The following is a 19,222-nucleotide window of genomic DNA, read 5'->3' on the forward strand; positions in this document are numbered from 1 at the left end:
ACACAAACCCCCAAAGTATCTGACAGACTATGCCCGGAGAGAAAGTGACGAGGATGACAGTACACTTACCACCATTGATTACTGCTACAGAGTAGTCAGTGGGGTACCTCCGACCTTTAAAGAGGCCATAGTGTCCCCTGAATCAAGTAAATGGGAGAGAGCAATGGATGAGGAGATGAGGTCCCTAGAGGACAACCACACCTTTACTCTAACCAAGTTACCAGAGGGCAGACAGACAGTGGGAGGGAAATGGGTGTATTCAATCAAGGAGGGTATTGAAGGCCACGACAAGTACAAAGTAAGGTTCGTAGCTAATTGCTTAAATGCTGAAGGAGGGTACTCCATGTTTAAATACGGAAGGAGGGTGGCTACACTGCTTAAATGCAGGAGGAGGATACTCCAGGTTTAAATACGGAAGGAGTAGAATCCAGGTTTAAATACCTGAGTGGATTCCATGTTTAAATACAGAAATGGATCCCATGTTTAAATACAGAGGTGGATGATTTACCATGTTCAAAATGATTTAATTATGTGGAAAAGATCCTGAAACGTTTTGACTGATGTAAAAATGTACAGAGAAGCTGTGGGTAGCCTCAGTTGTTTGGCAACATGTACTCGCCCAGACCTATGTTTTGTAGTGAGAAAGATTGTCACAGCATTTTGCTGACCCCACAGAGACGCATTGGATTACAGCAAAACATGTTTTTCGTTATCTCAAAGGTACAGCAGACAAACAGCTGTGTTTCAGAAAGGGCAGCGAGGGCTTAAAGCCTAGCCTACAGGGGCACTATCAACTTGTGAAGCCGAATATATGGCTCTAGCTATGACAATGCAGGAATGTGTTTATCTAGAACAACTGCTCGAAGTGATGGACACCTATGTATATATGAAGACTGTTGTTTATGAAGACAACCAGGGAACCATTGTGATTGCTAGGAACCCTGTGTGCCGACATAGATGTAAACATGTCAATATAAAATATCATTTCATCAGATCTGTCATCAGAGAAGAAAGAATGACACTGATTTATTGTCCAACGGACGACATGGTAGCAGACTGTTCCAAAATTAAATTGAAGAGATTTGCAGAGGTCATGTTTGGTGTGTAAATATTGACTGCCATATTCTTTTTGATGTTCTGAATTGTATTATTTTCTTTGTAAAATTGTTTTGAAGAGGTTATACAGTGTGCTATACAACCCTAAGTGGGAGTGTTAAAGTTAGAGGTTCTATGTAGGATTGCAAGTAACTGTCTAACTGTATATATAACTGTTTCCACTAGAGGGCGCTCTAGGCGGAGCCACTAATGCTGCCACCAGGTGGCGAGTATTTAAGGAGATGTCTCCTCCCCCTCTACCTCTTTCCCCACCTGCCTCTCACGGAGAGGAGAACTCATGTGATCATAGGCGGCGCGTATATAAGGCTAGGGGGGGCTATGCCTACCCAGAATATTATGCTCGGAATCTTGAAATGTATATAATATATGCGCAGGCTGCTGGCTATTGTGTGTGTCTTGTGCTGCAGCCGGCTGGCCGAGGTGTCAACGACGAAGGTGTCAATCGGTGGCAGCGTTTAACATTCCAGGTACAGGCAGTAACCAATCACGCATAGGCTCAGGTTAAATAATGTGGCCAATCACATCATTCACATGATCATCCTGATCCCGCAGGCCGAGTAAAGCAAACATCTGTGTTCTGAATTTCAGCCCGCCGATCGCTTTGTAGAGAAGCGAGGAGAGGCATACCGATCACCTGAGGCTGTATGTTGTTTTATCTTGGCAAACAAGGGCTTGCTCTAAGAGGACATGATGAGAGTCCGAGTTCATCAAATCGTGGAAACTTTTTAGAGCTACTGTATGTACATTGTTTTCAACGGTCTTTCTCACCAAGACGAAACGTCGCATTTATCTGCATTAAGGTAAGACAATGGTTCATATATTATTGGATGCCTTCATTTGAACACTTAATTTGCACTATATATAAATGAGTGGGGCTCGCTGTAGTATAGCCTAGTAGTGTATATGAAATCAGAACCTGGACAGTTTGCGTGCAACCAAAAATAAAAGGTCAAATTTTTCGCGTTGCGCGCGAGGGGCGTTCCCTATACAGCCTACCCAGTCCTGAAGCCCACCCGCCGCCTATGCATGTGATGCTGCTTTACCATGTGAATAATAAACCACGCCAAAGGCTAAAGATAGAAACCATGCCTCTTGACCACAATATTGTCGCCCCATAGCCAGATTCTGTCAACATATCTATCTATAGATTCAATAGGGGCACTTCACAAAAAAACAATGCTGATGTATAGGGTAGCAGTCCCTATAATACAAGGTATGTCTATTGACCATCTACATAATTTGATGGTGATGTAATTAATACAACACAAGTAAAAACTTGTTTATTAAAGTGTTTTGATGTGTGGGAGATTATTTTGCTAAATAAAATCAGCATACATCTCCCCGCCGTATGTATATTTCTCTCCCACCCACCCACCCCCTCCTAATGTACAGTCCCCACCCCACCATATGTATATACGCTGTCAGGATCTATGGGTAACAGTACTGTATATTTGAATACTGTTTATGTCACAAATGTATCAGTACTAAATACCTGTATGTCCCTATGCCATAAATGTCATGTATGTTGTGTATGTCATAAATGTCAATATGAATTGAAAATGGGGGACCCTGATGTAAACGAGACAAACGTCTTTCTCTGGTCTGCATCCCCTTAACAATTGTGTGTATTGAGCCGTACTGTATTGTACCCATTCTGCAATCTGTTAAATAAAGTTTTCATTCATTGTTTTTTTTCTTCTTTTTGGTGAAGTGCCCCTTTAATTTTCCATGGATTGCAGCGCCACTCTCTGGCGGAAAAAGAGAACTGCAGCCTATACAGTAGCACTGTTGCCATGGTGCGGCGTCAGCAGCGTCAGTAGAGGAAGGGCTGCTGGAAACATGTCCTGCTAACTTACTGCTACCACTGCTGCTATTAGAATACAAATTATTACAGGAATGCGAATGACCGATATTCTAAATCCAGAGCCATGGTCATTTTTTTTTGCGTAAAGGGAGGAAGGCCATTGTGGCTTTAATAATAAGTCAGTTAGCTCGGTAAAGGTAAAGCTAGCTGGCAGCTTTGGTGCTGCTCGCTACAGCTAACGTTGTTAACTCAACGTCGATTATTATTTAGCTTGTTAGCCGTTAAACCTACGTTAGACCAAAGACAACAAGGACATCTCGATGGGATAGAGTTAAGACGTGAATACCCCCGAAGACTGTCAGGTTGGTGCGAGCATTGACGCCTAAAACACACAGCACGTTGCCACCTGTTGATGGAGAGTATTATTATTAGTTAGCTACTACTAGCTCTTATTGCCATGATACACGTAGCCTATTAGTCTCCAGTCAGATCTATGCTAACGTTATATATCCATTACACACGGCGTTGGCTAATTAACGTTACTGCCTGCATTCAATGGCATTATGACCTAGCCTTAGTTATAACTAATTTGAATGAATACCATACCACCAGGGACCCAGCCAGACTGTTGTGTGTTTGACGTGTTGTGATTGTGAAGGTGGTCGACAGGGAGCCTCCTGCAACAATGCGCCTGTCAACACCAGACGGTCTACTTAAAAACCCCATCTGCTGTTGGAGTGATCAAGACCAGACCTAATAACCACCACCGTTGTAAGCAGCTGATAACAAACTGGTCTATTTTAAACGGCCAGCATGCAAGTGTTGAGAATAGGCTACATATATATGTTCTTAGTGAATAAGTTAAATTGTAATGTTAACAGTCAGAAACGTTTTTTTTTTATTGATTGATTGACAACTTTATTAACAGATTGCAGAATGGGTACAATACAGTACAGCTCAATACACACAATTGTTAAGGGGATGCAGACCAGAGAAAGACTTTCGTCTTGTTTACATCAGGGTCCCCCATTTTCAATTAATCGGGACATATATGACATACAGATAGACAATACTGCTACATCTATACATTTATGACATACCATACCATAGGGTGGTGGTGGTGGTGATGATGATGATGATGATGATGATGGAGGTGGTGGGGGTGATGGTGATGGTTGTATTCATGGCAGAGATGGACATGTCATGATGTTGGAAGTGTTAAGTACAGGTTTTGGAATTGCCATCAATGCGGGAGACTGCAATTCGAAATTGGCCCCTGTATGTCCAAAACCAACCCCCTCCAATGTACAATCCCCCCCCCCCCAACCACCTCCAATGTACAGTTACCCCACCCACCTACCCAACCTCCTCCAATGTACAGTTCCTTCGCCCTCAAATGTATACTCTATTTTTAGACTATTTTTGTACTCATAAACAGTACTGTATATTTGTAGATCTGGTATGTCATAAATGTCTAGATGTAACAGTAGTACTGTCCTGTATGTCGTGGTATGTCATATGTTATGATGAATTGAAAATGGGGGATCCTGATGTAAACAAGATGAAAGTCTTTCTCTGGTCTGCATCCCCTTAACAATTGTGTGTATTGAGCCGTACTATTGTACCCATTCTGCAATCTGTTAATAACATTTTCAATCAATCAGCCAGATGCTGTTGAAATGTTGACTGCAGGCAGTCAGGCTACAGTACTTGCCACTTTGACAGCGAACCCCAACTATGTTGGATCAATCTATTATATTCTAAAACTACTCTGGTTGCTTGGGAATATTACAATCAATGAACTGTGTCTGGGACGGGTGACTAAAATGTATGTAAGGCCCTGAAATGAATGTGACATTGACACTACATCCATACCAGAAGTTATTCTAATTTAAAGATATGAGCAAAGCTGTCAGCCACTTACTCAGCTTGCATGCTCCTTTTAAACAAGGGCTTCACCCTGGTCGGATGAATGACTATTTACTTTTCCAGTACAAATTACATAATTAGATACTTTGTATGCCATTATGTTGTAAATTAATATACAATTGCCATGGTGCTATTTAATTCAAAATGGTCTATTTTCTGACATTTTTAATATAGCTTTTTTAATACTGCTGCAAGGAATTTTTTCTATTAACCATATCTTTGCAAGGATCCATGATGGTATCCCTTCATATTCAGTATACCACTTCCCAGCCCTAGCTCAGAGCACAGGCTCAGTCATGTGAGATGTCCCTGAAGATGTTAGGGTTTCTGGTCCTTTGGCTTGGGTGGATATAGCGGCTAGTAGGGATGTACTGAGGTATCGGTAGCGGGCCGGCGCAAGGCTCAAACAGGGTATCATTATCTGAGAATTTCCCTAGTACTCAAATCTTTTTTTTCATATTTAAAGTTTTTATTTTTCACAAGCAAGACAATACAAACATGACAAAAATAATAATAACAAGGGGGTGAGGGGGGGCAGTGTTCCCCACAGGATTTTGTTAGACTGTGGTGGGTGAACCTCAGCCCCTCTAGGGGGTCCGGGGGCATGCCCCCCCGGAACCTTTTTGTTGGTACATTTTAAAGTTAATTGCATCAATCTGGTGCACTTTGAGAGCAAAATAAAGAGGCTAGATCTATGATGAACTTTGTGCTCAAAACACAAAATCGACTAGAGCTTCCCAACACAAGGCAGTTAAAAGTCAAGATTAACAATAAAACAAGCAACAGGAAGTATAAAAACAGTTAAGTTAAAATAACAAAACAAAAAAAAACAGCAGGGGGAGGTATAGGACAGTGGCAGAGGATACAGTGAATATGCGAGTTTGAACAGATGGGTTTTCAGTTGAGATTTGAATGTTGACCATGAGTCAGACTGTCGGATATGTGGGGGCAGGGATCTCCAGAGTCTGTGAGCCGAGCATGACATAAGGGCAAAGTGACCACAGTGTGAATATAGTAAATTATTATGCAACTTCTGAATAATGTTTTATAGGGATTAGAGGAAAAACGGAATGAGGTCAGGTCTATTTCAATTCAATGCAGTATCAGTGCTGATGATATCCATAATTAACACATTCGGGGCCATTGGGCTGAGTCTAATTAATGTCAAGAGGACCGGGGAATGTAAACAAACATGGCGCTGTTTGTACAGCTAAATCTATACTTTATAGTATTGCTATCTGTCCATTCTCATTGTCAATTGAGTCCATAAACCATCCCTTCAAAATGGCTTAAAGAAAAAAAAAAATCATCAATAGGTTCTCATTTTATAGCGCCGTGAATATAAGCGTTATACGGGATTTGGGACTAGTATATTTTCTGGAAGGCTAGATATAGATAGGGCTAATAGCTGCTAACGTTATATCCAATGGCATTTCCGTTTTACAGATGCTACAGAAATAACTCAAACTGCATATGATCGGGACGATCCCAAAGCATGTATGCATGAAAGGGGGGGGGCGGGGGACGTTGTTTATTATTATTGATTACCAATAACCGTGTTCATCTAACTTGCCACATAGGCCGATCGTCTGTATGGCTATCAAAACAATGCCCGATCGGGCTGTAATTTACGTGAAAAAGATCTTACCGTGGTCCGGGCTGATCCCCCTGAGCATTTCCCCGTTATCGATCGCCATCTGGTAGATCGATATGTCCATTGGCTGATGATAAATCCCCTTATTGCATGGTGAAATCTGCGATCCGAAACGTAATCCAAGCTACATGCTGCACATCCAGAATCCTGCTACTGAAATCTCCATTGAAAGTAAAAAAAAAAAGACTGATCCGTTCAGCCACAGGGCACACTGCATTAGCGCGATAGCGCCCCTAAGAGGATCTGGCCGGTATTGCACCTTCTCGAATTCATAGAGTAGGGTAAATCTGCAGTGCCGCTCGGCGACCTTGAATAGGTTATTAAAATGGAATAAAAGCAATAACAACTTCCCACGGATATATCCGTGCCTCTGTCCACAACCGGTGGAATCGGATCTCCGTGGCCCGTCCCGAATAAGAGCCTCCTAATCAGTGTGTGTGTGTAGTTTCATGCCATGATGTTGATTTGTCTATAATCCGTGCAGGATTCCCAACCCAAACAGACCACCATGGAATCGGAAAACACAGCCCGCCCTCATGAGGACAACCGGGAGGCCGAGCGGAGCCTCCGAGGCGTGGGGAAAGATTCGCCAGTGTTGTCAATCCAAACTCCAAAACGCAACACGAGCCGGGGGACGGACGAGAAGGAGAGCCAGGGCAGCGGGGACCGGGCCAGGACTCGGATTCGGGACCCAGATCCGGACCGGGACCGGCTGTCCGACGGAGAGAGACGGCGAAACAGCGGGTCGTTCTATTCCGATGACTATGAGAACGTGTCTCCCTCGGAGCGGTCCCTCTCCCCGTACCCCCGGTCCAGGACACCATCCCCCAGCCCGCAGAGAGGACTGCGTGCCAAGAGGGCATCCAACAGCCCCTTCTACAAGACAGGTGGGTAGTACATGTTGGAATACACATAGTCACAGTCATGAATTGAAAATGGAGGACCCTTATGTAAACAAGACAAAAGTATTTGTCTGGTCTTCATCCTCTTAGCAGTTGTTTGTATTGAGCTGTACTGTATCGTACCCATTCTGCAATCTGTTAATAAAGTTTTCAATCAATCACACACTAGGGCTGCACGATTAATCGTTTTTTAATCGAAATCGCGATTTGGAATAATGCAATTATCAAATCGCCAAGCCTGCAATTAATTCTTTTTTTTTTTTTTTTTTTTTTTTTTTAAACCAGGAAGTCCCATTGAGATACAATATCTCCTTTGCAAGGTAGACCTGGCCAAGATGACAGCAATAACATTTGCAATACATCACACAGCAATAAAATGTGCGATACATCACACAAGAACATAATAAATGTGCATGTATACAATACATCACATGTAAACACAAAGCAGAATAGTCTACATGATAGTAAAAGTGTATAATACAGGGTAATACAGTAATTTTGCAGTTGGGACCCGACTACAGAAAGCAGCAACATGCTTCTTGTAAATTTCTTTTAAAATATGTTATAATCGCATCGCAAATCGCAATCGCAATATCTGTCAGAATAATCGCAATTAGATTATTTCCCAAAATCGTGCAGCCCTATCACACACACACACACACACACACACACACACACACACACACACACACACACACACACACACACACACACACACACACACACACACACAGTTAAGCCTTTGTTGTTGACGTACCATTGACTGTCCAGTAGATGGCAGTGGCATTTTGAAAGTGGTGCTAGCTATCTGGGACTGTTATGGTCTTTTTAACTCATTCAGAGCCACGCCCCTTTGACCATATTATGGCTAGCGTGCCAATAAGGACGTTGTTGGAGCCAAAAAGCCTTTCTGTTTATTTCATTTTATTTGTACTCACGGTGCAGAGGTGTGGCATTTTCAGTCACCATGGCAACCACCACAGGGGTTGGTTACCCATTTATACTGATCAGTGGGTGACGAGCGGCAGGTGTGCAAGGGGATAGCCAAACAGTTTTTGACCGTGTTCGTGTTGATGTGCCGTATAGGTCGGCGTTCAGTGTTATTAGTAAAAAGAGTTTTTGTATATATTTTTTGGTTGATAATGGTCAATAAAAGGATTGGCATATCGAAAATGATACGAGCACTCTGGACATTGAATTCTTCAAGCATGCGTCTAACTCAAGCCAGCCCACTTGCCCCTCGCAGTAGGCTTATAGGTAATGTGGCTCTACATTAGTCAAAAACTAAGGCTCTTCGTTTGAAATGGACAATTGCCATTGTTATTTATTGGAAGACGAGGATAATCGCGCTGGGCGCTCAAGATTCATTCAACAGCTGATCAGCGAGACAGTGTTTTGATTTCTGAGGCCGCTGAAAGACATTAGTGACAACTGTTTGGTTCACCGTTTCGCTTGGAATTGCGCGGAACGTGGACAATCTGGACCAAGATACGCCAGCATCGTCAGGACGAGCGGACGGACCAGGGAGCTGTCCTGCAAGCAAGCAGTTTATTGAATAGCGCTCGGACAAGGATTACATACAGCGCGCTACACACCTGTTCGTTGCGCAGCGCTGTCGGGGCCGTTTGACTTTATTCTTTGAACTTCGAAAAGTCTTCAAACAGCGCTCCTTGTCCGAGCGCTATTCAAAGACTTTTCGAAGTTCAAAGAATAAAGTCAAACGGCCCCGACAGCGCTGCGCAACGAACAGGTATGTAGCGCGCTACCAGGTATATCTTATATGGCCATATAAAAAACAAATGTGTGCACACAGGGTCAATTGAGAAAAATATAAAAAGGGAAAATTCCAATGCATTGGTGGTATATGGTTGCGCACCCCGTTCGTGTGTGTGTCTATTAAGGTTTGGTTAAAACGTTTAACCATGTGATGATTAACTGTGGGTTTTGTTTATTGTGATTTAACCAAAGGTACCGTTTCATATTGAATCCGTTGGTCTTATATTGCTGATATGGATTCTGATAAAGGTGTTCAAAATCCAGAGAGTAGCGCTATGCCGGTTGAACAGCCCGCCACGGCTGAAACGCATTGTAAAGAACCTTCATTGGTTGAAAAGTCACAGCCCACACCCACAGTGGCTAAAACAGAGTCCGAGGTGGACACAGGTCAAATCACACACAATGTTGATACCGATCAGCAGGTCACAAAACGCAAGAGCAAATTAACACCAAAAGCCCTATTGGATAAAATTGACACATTACATAAATTACATAAATCTAAATTTAACAAGGCTTCTAACTTGCAAAAAACGATTTTGGGGTTAATGCAAAGTGGATGCAAACAGGAGGTGCAATGCGCATTTATGCAATATCTCCACATATGCAAGGAAGCAGCAGCAAACCAGGAGGCTCTGTTGCCAATAGTACCTCCTGAGGAAAGGGGAAAACATGACATTTGGTTCAAAGCCAAAATGATCAATGTCAATGACTTTATTGATCACATGAATGCATGGACAAAAATTACCAAAACTGTGGAAAGTGTTAATGAGGATGAGGAGGACGTGCAAAATCTAATTAATCCAAATGACAGCATTTCTAATGTGGAAAGTGTTAATAAGGATGAGGAGGACGTGCAACATCCAATTAATCCAAATGACAGCATTTATAATGTGGGAAGTAAAAAATCTGCTCACAAAGGTCACACAAGGTCTGGTACCAGCAGGTCCAGCAGGTCCAGCAGATCTTCTACCTCAGCAGCTCGCTTACAGGCCGAGGCAGATAGAGCTTCACTTGTGATTCGCGCTGCAGCGTTAAAGGATAAACACGCTCTGGAGGAGCAGGAACAAATGCTGAAAAAGGATAAACACGCTCTGGAAGAGCAGGAACAGATCCTGAAACACGCTCTGGAAGCCAAGGAACAGATCCTGAAAAAGGATAAACACGCTCTGGAAGAGCAGGAACAGATCCTGAAACACGCTCTGGAAGCCAAGGAACAGATCCTGAAAAAGGATAAACACGCTCTGGAAGAGCAGGAACAGATCCTGAAAAAGAAAAAGGAAACGATGGAGCTTGATGCACAACTGGCAGCTACCAACGCAAGAATAGCAGTATTACAATCCCCCAGTCACCAAGCTCTTTCACTCACACAGTCCGATGGAATGGACTCCTACTACAGGAAAGGAACAAGGTTAAAGGAACCCTCAGTCACTCTCAATCCTCATGCAAAAGAATATACATCAGTGGAGGCTGCTGACAAAATTTTTAGGTGAAGCACAAATTATTATATTATATTATATATTAAATAATATTTTTAAAACATCCCCCACTGTGTGTCAGTGGTCAGTGGACACAGATGAAAACATATTAACATTAGGTGACAGCGGACCTGACCAGATGAAAACATATTAGGTGACAGCGCACCTGACCAGATGAAATCATATTAGGTGACAGCGCACCTGACCAGATCAAAACATATTAGGTGACAGCGCACCTGATCAGATCAAAACATTTTAGGTGACAGCGCACCTGACCAGATCAAAACATATTAGGTGAAGGTGACAAGGAAGCCACAGACTCATACCCCCCCGACACTCAACTAACCGCCTCGGACAGTCCTTCATACCAGTGGCCATCAGGCTCCACAACAGTGGGCAGCGACTGCTGCCAGACATCGACCTAGAACTAATAGGAACCCAAGTAGGACAATAACACTACCTTATGCATACTGCACCTTATGTGGATACTGTGATACTGTGAATAATGAATAATGTATATTTCAGTTAGTTAGATAGTCAATTATATTGACCTATTTGTTTACACTGCTTGTGTTGTTTTCACTACCTGTACCCCCCCCTTCCCCCATGCTGCTATGATGCCTGAATTTCCCCAAGGGGATCAATAAAGGAATATCTTATCTTAAAAGGAAAGATGAAATTACCTACCTGGGTTCCATCCTATAGAGGCAAATCTTTCCTGTGACAAAATGGGATCCAATGTAATAAAACTAAGTCAACCAACGAACTAGATTCCTGTACCGGATCTCCTCTCTGGTAAACAAGAATACCTTGAAGACTCTAACAGGAGCACTCATTCAAGGGTACTACGACTATGCTTGCACCTCATGGTACCAAAGCACCTCAAAGGCACTAAAAACAAGATTACAAAACATCACAAAACAAACTGGTCAGACTACTGCTTGACCTTACTCCTAAAACCCACCTCACCCCTGTCCACTTTGACAACCTAGGATGGCTTAGAGTAGACGACAGAGTACAGCAACTTGCAATGGGCCTGGTCTACAAGATACACTACACCACTAAGATACCCATGTGCATGTCGAAATACTTCCCAAAGGTCAGTGAATACCATGACCACAACACCAGAGGGAGTTCCACAAATCATGTTCAACCCAGATAAAATAATAAAAAAAGAAGAAAAAAAAAACCTTTTATTTTTAATAAAAGAAAATAGTCATAACTTAGAAATTAGATTGCATAGGTCTATGAATCGATATCGCGATTCTGTTTCGATTAATTGCCCAGCCCTACAGTGTGTACAGTAAGTTAGCTTGGTGATTATCATTGTGATGTAGGCTAAGCTGCCTAGCTACTGTTAGCATACAAGCACTGTAGCCTACTTACTTTTTCATCCACAACGTTTTTTCTGATCCAGATGCATAAATCCACTTCTTCATGTTGCTCAGTTGCTGGTTTATACTTCGGTCCTAATGTTGGCACAAAGTTTAATTTAGCCTGACTTGTTATAGCTGTACAGCTTACTAACTACTAAACAACAACTTTCTCATAGTCTCAACTTTCACATAGTCAAAATGGGTCCAGCTGCATGTGAGGAGGATAGGTTTAGCTCGGGCCAATCTCAAGTTTCTCAAGTTTCTTTATTATTTGTCATACAGAAGTACAGAATACTTTTATACAAAATGCTTCTTTATGTTACATTTTGTATAAAAGTATTCTGTACTTCTGTATGACAACTAATAAAGAAACTTGAGAAACTTGAGATTGGCCCGAGCTAAACCTATCCTCCTCACATGCAGCTGGACCCATTTTGACTTTGCAATGCAGAAATCTCTGATTGGATTTGCAAGGCTGCCAATCATATTCAACCTCCGTGTATTGGATGTCAAGGGCTGTCAATCAATCAATCCTCCATTCAATGGCAAGAGTTTAACTGCACAGACCGTGCTTAGATGAAGTTAATAGCCTATTTTGATTCGCTGTTATTTATTATTTATTTAACAATGGGTCACACCTGTGAAGTTTTCTTCACGAATAATTACTGCAGGCAATACTGCAGTGCAGGCCTGCTCAGAGCTGTACATTTTGGCCATTTTTGAAGAAAAAAAAATTCACTGGCATTTTTTTTACAGAGGAAAACATTTATAATAAAAAAATAATAATAATAATAATTAAAAAAAAAAAATATATATATATAGTTTTTTTTTTTTTTTATATGTGTAAATTAATAATAATTATGAATTATGAGTGAATTTGTGTTTCACGTGTTGTCATAGAGAAACCTCCACTGATCACTACCACAGCAACCGTCTATGCAGCCACCAGAACCACAGCAACCATCTATGCAACCACCAGAACTGCAGCAACCATCTGCACAGCAATCATATGTGCAACAACCATCACTATGGAAACCACAAGCTATGCAACAGCAACAAGCACCCATTCAACAACCACCACCCTGGCAAATACAACAACCTATGCACTTGATGCAGCCAACACCCATTCAACAGCCCCCATTTTGGCAAAGACAACAATCTATGTTGTTACAGCCAACTCTTCAAACACAACCGCCATCTTTACAAAGACAACATGTGTCTTGGGATGGAGCACAGGACAATACAACTCACATGGAAGCTCCTGTGCAGCTAACGAACCCAACTGTAATTTCACCCCAAAGCAATGAAACCTCAGTTGTATGCAACCTATTAAAAAGACAAAATGAGATAACAGCAATGCTAGTGGAGCAGCAAACCACTCACTTACTGCCACCAAGAGAGATTCCATATTTTGATGGGGATCCTCTGCAGTACAGCACCTTTGTCAGAGCCTTTGTTCATTGTGTGGAGAAGAACACGAGAAACAGAGGTGATTGTTTGTACTTCTTGGAGAAGTACACCAGGGGTCAGCCTAAAGAGCTTGTGCGTAGCTGTCAACAGATGGCTCCAGACAGAGGCTATGATATGGCAAAGTACCTACTTTTTTTTTTTTTTATAAATGTTTTTATTTTCAATTTTCAACATAGAACAAGACATCACAATACAATACCGTCAATAATAATAAAAATAATGACACTAACAACATAACATTACAAGACAGGCAAACAGAAAAGAAAAAAGACAATACAAATTAAATAAGGAAATGACAATAGAAAATAAAATAAATAAAACAAAATAAAATAAGTGGCTTTCACGTGTGCGCCTTATCTCGTGTGCTATATATACGTGTGTTCTACCTACCCATATGTGCGTGTGCTTTACCTATGTATATGTTTTATGTGTACATGCATATATGTGTGTTGTGAACGTGTGCGTATGACCGTGTATACCCTAGTAGCCCAGAGTGCCTGTACAGTACTACTGCAGCCAAGAGGACACGTACAGTATCAATGTAGTCAAGTGGGTTTGTACAGTATTATTATAGTCAAGAGGGCATGTACAGTATCACTGTAGTCAAAGGTATATGTACAGCATTACTGTAGTCAAGAGAACATGTACCGTACAACTGTAGCCAAGAGGACATGTACAGTATCAATGTGGTCAAGTGGGCATGTACAGTACTACTGTAGTCAAGTGGACATGTACAGTGTTACTGTAGCCAAGAGGACATGTACAGTATCAATGTAGTCAAGTGGGCATGTACAGTACTACTGTAGTCAAGTGGACATGTACAGTGTTACTGTAGTCAAGGGTACCTGTACAGCACTACTGTAGTCAAGAGAACATGTACAGTATTACCGCAGTCAAGAGAACATGTACAGTGCCACTGTAGTCAATAGGACATGTACAGTATTTACAATGCCAATACCGTAGACAAAACAAGGCAGCAGTGGGAGGTTACTGGTAATGGGGAAATCCGGCTAGTACAGTGGTGGATAGTGCAGGCCCAATATGCGACAGATAGGGGTCCCAGATCTCATAAAAAGTGTCCAACTTGGAATGCAGCATACACGTAATATACTCACAGGGGATACATTCCATTATGATATTGTGCCATGACCTCATTGACGGGACCTCGTCCTTGATCCAAAACAACAGGATGTTCTTTCTAGCAGCAAATGTCAACAAATTGAACAGTCTCTTATGTTTGGAATTGGTAACATGAATATCTGGGAGGCCCAGCAAAAGGCAGAGGGGATCCAGCTCGATGGGGGTGTGAAATATGTCAGACAGTTCTTCTACAACGTCGTACCAGTAGCTCTGTAGTTTTACACAGGTCCAAAAACAGTGGACGTGATTTCCAATCTCTATCTTGCATTTAAAGCAAAGTGGGGACGTATTGGGATCCATTTTACTTTTACGGGCGGGGGTAATATTAATGCGATGCAATATTCTAATTTGGATGGCCTTGGTGCGGTTACAAACCGAGATTTCTTTTTGCGTAGGTCCACGTATCCTGCCAGTCTGCATCTGTGATTTCTATGTCCAAATCCTCTTCCCAGGACTGTTTAGTAACATAGGAAGATAAAGATGAATTAAGGTTCAGAGTACTATAGAAGATAGATATTTGTTTTTTGGGGATCTGTAAGGAGAGGGCTTTCTCCACCTGCGAGGTGGAGATGTCAGTTAAAAGTGAGGTGTCCTTGGTGATAAACTGCCTAATTTGTAGGTACCTAAAAAAATTCCGCTTTCAATAGGCCATATCGCTGCTGCAGCTGTGTAAAGGACATTAGGGTCCGGCCATCAAACAGGTGGCCAAGATCGGTTATGCCCTGCCTATACCAGGTCTTGAAGCCGCCGCCGACTTGGTTTGGCTTAAAGTCGGGATTGTCTACAATCGGGGTAAGAGGAGAGGTCAGCTTGGCTCGGCCCTCCACCTTACGGACAGTCTTCCAGGCCTTGACGGAACATAATGTGATGGGGTTGGAGCACACCTTCCTCACAGACCTAAAGTCTTTGATAAATAGTAGGTTCCACAGGGGGGACTTAGATTGCGAGGATTCAACGTCCAGCCATATTGACAGTGGGTCTGATCTGAACCAGCCGACCATCACCCTAAGGTGTGCCGCCAGCTGGTAGTGTCTAATATTAGGTAGGTCTAGACCCCCATCTTCACTATCCATCTGTAATTTGGCCATTTTCAGACGCGGTTTCTTCCCATTCCAAATTAATGAGCTTAGCCAGCCTTCCAGCACCTTGATAACCTTGTTTGTCAGCAGCACTGGGATCATTTGAAGAGGGTACAACAGTCTGGGGAGTACGTTCATCTTGACGAGGGCAATCCTACCCAGCCAGGAGATCGGTAAGGGGGCCCATCTAACTAAGTCTGCCCTTATGGTGTCTAAAAGAGGGGGAAAATTGGCCTTAGCCAACGTATCATAGGTGGGTGTCACAAATACTCCTAGGTAAACGAAGCCGGAGGGCGACCAGCGAAATGGGAAGGGCTCGGGCAGTATCGGGATAGATTTGAGTGTCCCAAGTGGCATTGCTTCGGATTTGGAAAAGTTTATTTTGTACCCCGAGAAGGTTCCAAACGTGGAAATCATGCGGGTCAGACATGGAATTGAAGAGTCAGGCTTAGACACAAAGATCAGCACGTCGTCCGCGTAAAGGGTGATTTTGTGCTCCCTCCCGCCCACTCTAATACCTGAGATCTCGGCTGACTGCCTTACGGCCTGTGCGAGTGGTTCTATGGCCATGTCGAATAGTAAAGGGCTAAGAGGATCCCCCTGGGGGTTCCCCCGCTGCAGAGGAAAATTGCTAGACCTAAGTCCATTAGTCAGGACCGCCGACATTCGCGAGTTGTAAAGAACCTTGACCTAGTCAATAAAGGTGTCACCTAAGCCAAATTCAGCGAGGGTTAAAAATAGATACGGCCATTCTACACGGTCAAACGCCTTCTCCGCGTCGAGAGACAGAACCACCGCGGGGTGGTCTGTCTCACAAGTCATTTGGATGATATTGAGGAGCCGTCTCATGTTGTCGGTAGAGTTCCTACCCTTAATAAAACCGGTCTGATCTTCATTAATAATAAAAGGGAGTACTTTTTCCAGGCGCATGGACAGGATCTTGGAAAGCAACTTTTGGTCCGAATTGAGTAGGGCTATAGGCCTATAGGAGGCGCACTCCTCAGGGCATTTACCCTTCTTAAGGAGAAGGCAGATATTAGCCTCCCGTAGAGACTGGGGCAGTATTCCCACTTCAGCGGAGTGGTTAAGCATTGCCAGCAGGGGATCTAATAGAATATGACCGAACTCTTTATAAAACTCGCATCCGAAACCGTCCGGGCCCGGAGCCTTACCAGATGGCATAGCCTTAAGGGCGCCCAGAGCTTCTTCCTTCGTAATTGGGGCGTTAAGGAGCAAGTTCTGATCTTTCGATACCTTAGGGAGGTGTAATTCAGCGAAGAAGGCCTGCATGTCAGAGAGAGCACCATCGGGTCGCTCGGTCCTATAGAGTTGGGCATAGAAAGAGGCAAACTCTTTGTTAATAGTTTTGGTGTCAAAGGACCTGACCCCCTTTGGAGTCGGAGATTGAGGCTATTACTTGGGTGTCAGCCCTTTTTTTTGCCAAGTTAGCCAGGAACCTACCCGGCTTGTCACCGTGTTCGTACATTCTCTGTTTGGCAAATTTAAGAGAATATTCGGCGTCCTGGATCAGAAGAGTGTTTAGCGCCGCTCTGGTGGCCGTAAGCTCCATAAGCACAGCCGGGGCTGGGTTTGAAACATGCTGATTTTCAAGGTCGGCTAGTTTGGATTCAAGAAGTTTACATTGTTCATTTTTCTTGCGCTTCTTGGATGATACATAAGATATAATCAGTCCACGAGAAAAGACCTTAGATGTTTCCCAGAGTAGAGACGGGTTATCCGTAGAGCGAAAGTTAATTGAGTAGAAAATTTTAAATTCCGATTCGAAATAGGAGACAAATATATCATCTTTGAGGAGGTATGGGTTGAGGCGCCAACGCCTCGACAGCGCTCTCTCTTCTGACAGGGAGTAGACCAGGTATATAGGGGCGTGATCCGATAGAACGATGCTTCCGATTGTGCAGGACGATACTAGAAAGATCTTAGAGGAAGGGATGAAGAAATAGTCTATTCTACTGTTGCTCTTGTGTGGGCCGCTAAAAAAGGTGAACTTCAGTTCTGATGGGCAAAGGGTTCTCCAGACATCTGAGTATCCAGTGTCTTCGCATAGGGAGGTGAGCGTCTTTGCTTGCCTAGAGGGGGGAGCCAGACTGGGTGGGAGTTTGTCAAGAGACGGTATGAGGTGACAATTAAAGTCTCCGCCCACAAAGGCGTTCTCAGAGGCCAGGCCATTAAACTCAGCAAATATCTTGGATAGAAAGTCAGGGGAATAGCCTGGGGGACAGTATACATTCATAAATGTCATTTCTTTACCCTTAAGAACCCCTTTGATAATCACATAGCGACCTTGGCTATCCACAGAGGAAGTTATAAGTCTAAAGGGGAGATTTTTATTGATCAATATGGCCACGCCCCTACTAAACGTAGAATAGTTTGTAGCAAAGACCTGTCCTACCCAGCTCTTTTGGAGTTTAGCAGTGTCGTTGGGCCCCATATGAGTTTCTTGTAAAAAAGCAATCGACACATTCTCCCTCCTTAAAAAGGTCAGAATCGCCTTCCTCTTAGCCAACCTCTGCAGGCCTCGAACATTCCAGGAGCAGAGCTTGAAGCTCTCAGAGTTAGCCGTAGCCATAGAACATTGAAGGGCGTGTAGGTGGGGCAGACCTGGGCAAGCCTGTGGGCATGTAGAATTCACTTAACCTAAACACTATGCACACGTATTTCGAGCCATACATAAAACATATAATAATGACATAAAAAACATATAAATGTGTGGGACCGGTGGGTCTTTCCCCAACATCACAGGGACTCACCAACATTTCCAGAGACTTCAAACCTACCACTCGTAGAACCATCTCCATGGCCAACTGCCACATTTCCCTGTATACAAAAGTGCCTCAGAGTGTAAAGCAAACAAGAAAAAAAAAGATCAAATTGAACCATAAGCCAATAGTAAGGTCAACGGCTGGAACCCAGAACTGTCTGTAAAAAGGGGGGGGGGGGGTGTATCTGCCAGGCATGCTGCGACAAAACAGGCGCGCAGTACCTCCACCAGGCCGGGAGGGGGCGATACCCTGTCCGCGAGACTGTTATCTCCCCTGACGTTGGTTCGACCCTACACAGTTATGCCTCCCCACCAGAGGAGGGCGCTGTGCCGGGGGCCGCCCGCCGCTCCCGCGAGCACATTGTCAGCAGCAAACATTAATGGGAGCCATGCGGGTTGCATGAACCGGTCGAGAGTCAAACAGGTGGCGCAGCCACGAGACCCCATCTCGCTCGACATGTAATCAACAGTAAATGCATCCCGGTGGCCATGATCAAAAACATGGCCGGGAGCTGGTATATCGCGCAAAAGTCATAAGCGTGGCAGAAATATCCGAAACGGAATAGAATAGGTCCCGCTCCTTCCGAAACGTTAACAGTTAGCAACCTAGCCCGTGGCTATGGCCGTGCATCAGTACAACAGTCATATATAACATACTCGTCCCCCCCCCCTCCCCTTATGTCAGATAGCGAGAGAAAAATAAAAAGACAACTTTCCAG

At 43.4% G+C, this 19,222-nt stretch overlaps 1 protein-coding gene across 1 annotated transcript in view; it reads left to right on the forward strand.

The window, feature by feature from the left end:
- Window positions 1–3,013: 3,013 nt before the first annotated feature.
- Window positions 3,014–19,222, forward strand: part of lca5 (lebercilin LCA5) — a 46,663-nt gene continuing 30,454 nt past the window's right edge. The window contains exons 1-3 of the mRNA XM_084314150.1: window positions 3,014–3,282; window positions 3,579–3,691; window positions 6,988–7,390. Coding sequence (XP_084170276.1) covers window positions 7,012–7,390 — 379 coding nt within the window. The 5' untranslated portion in view covers window positions 3,014–3,282; window positions 3,579–3,691; window positions 6,988–7,011. The remainder of the gene's footprint in view (window positions 3,283–3,578; window positions 3,692–6,987; window positions 7,391–19,222) is intronic.

This window comes from Notolepis coatsorum, assembly GCF_963971535.1.
Source record: "Notolepis coatsorum genome assembly, chromosome: 5".
Classification (NCBI taxonomy): Eukaryota; Metazoa; Chordata; class Actinopteri; order Aulopiformes; family Paralepididae; genus Notolepis; species Notolepis coatsorum.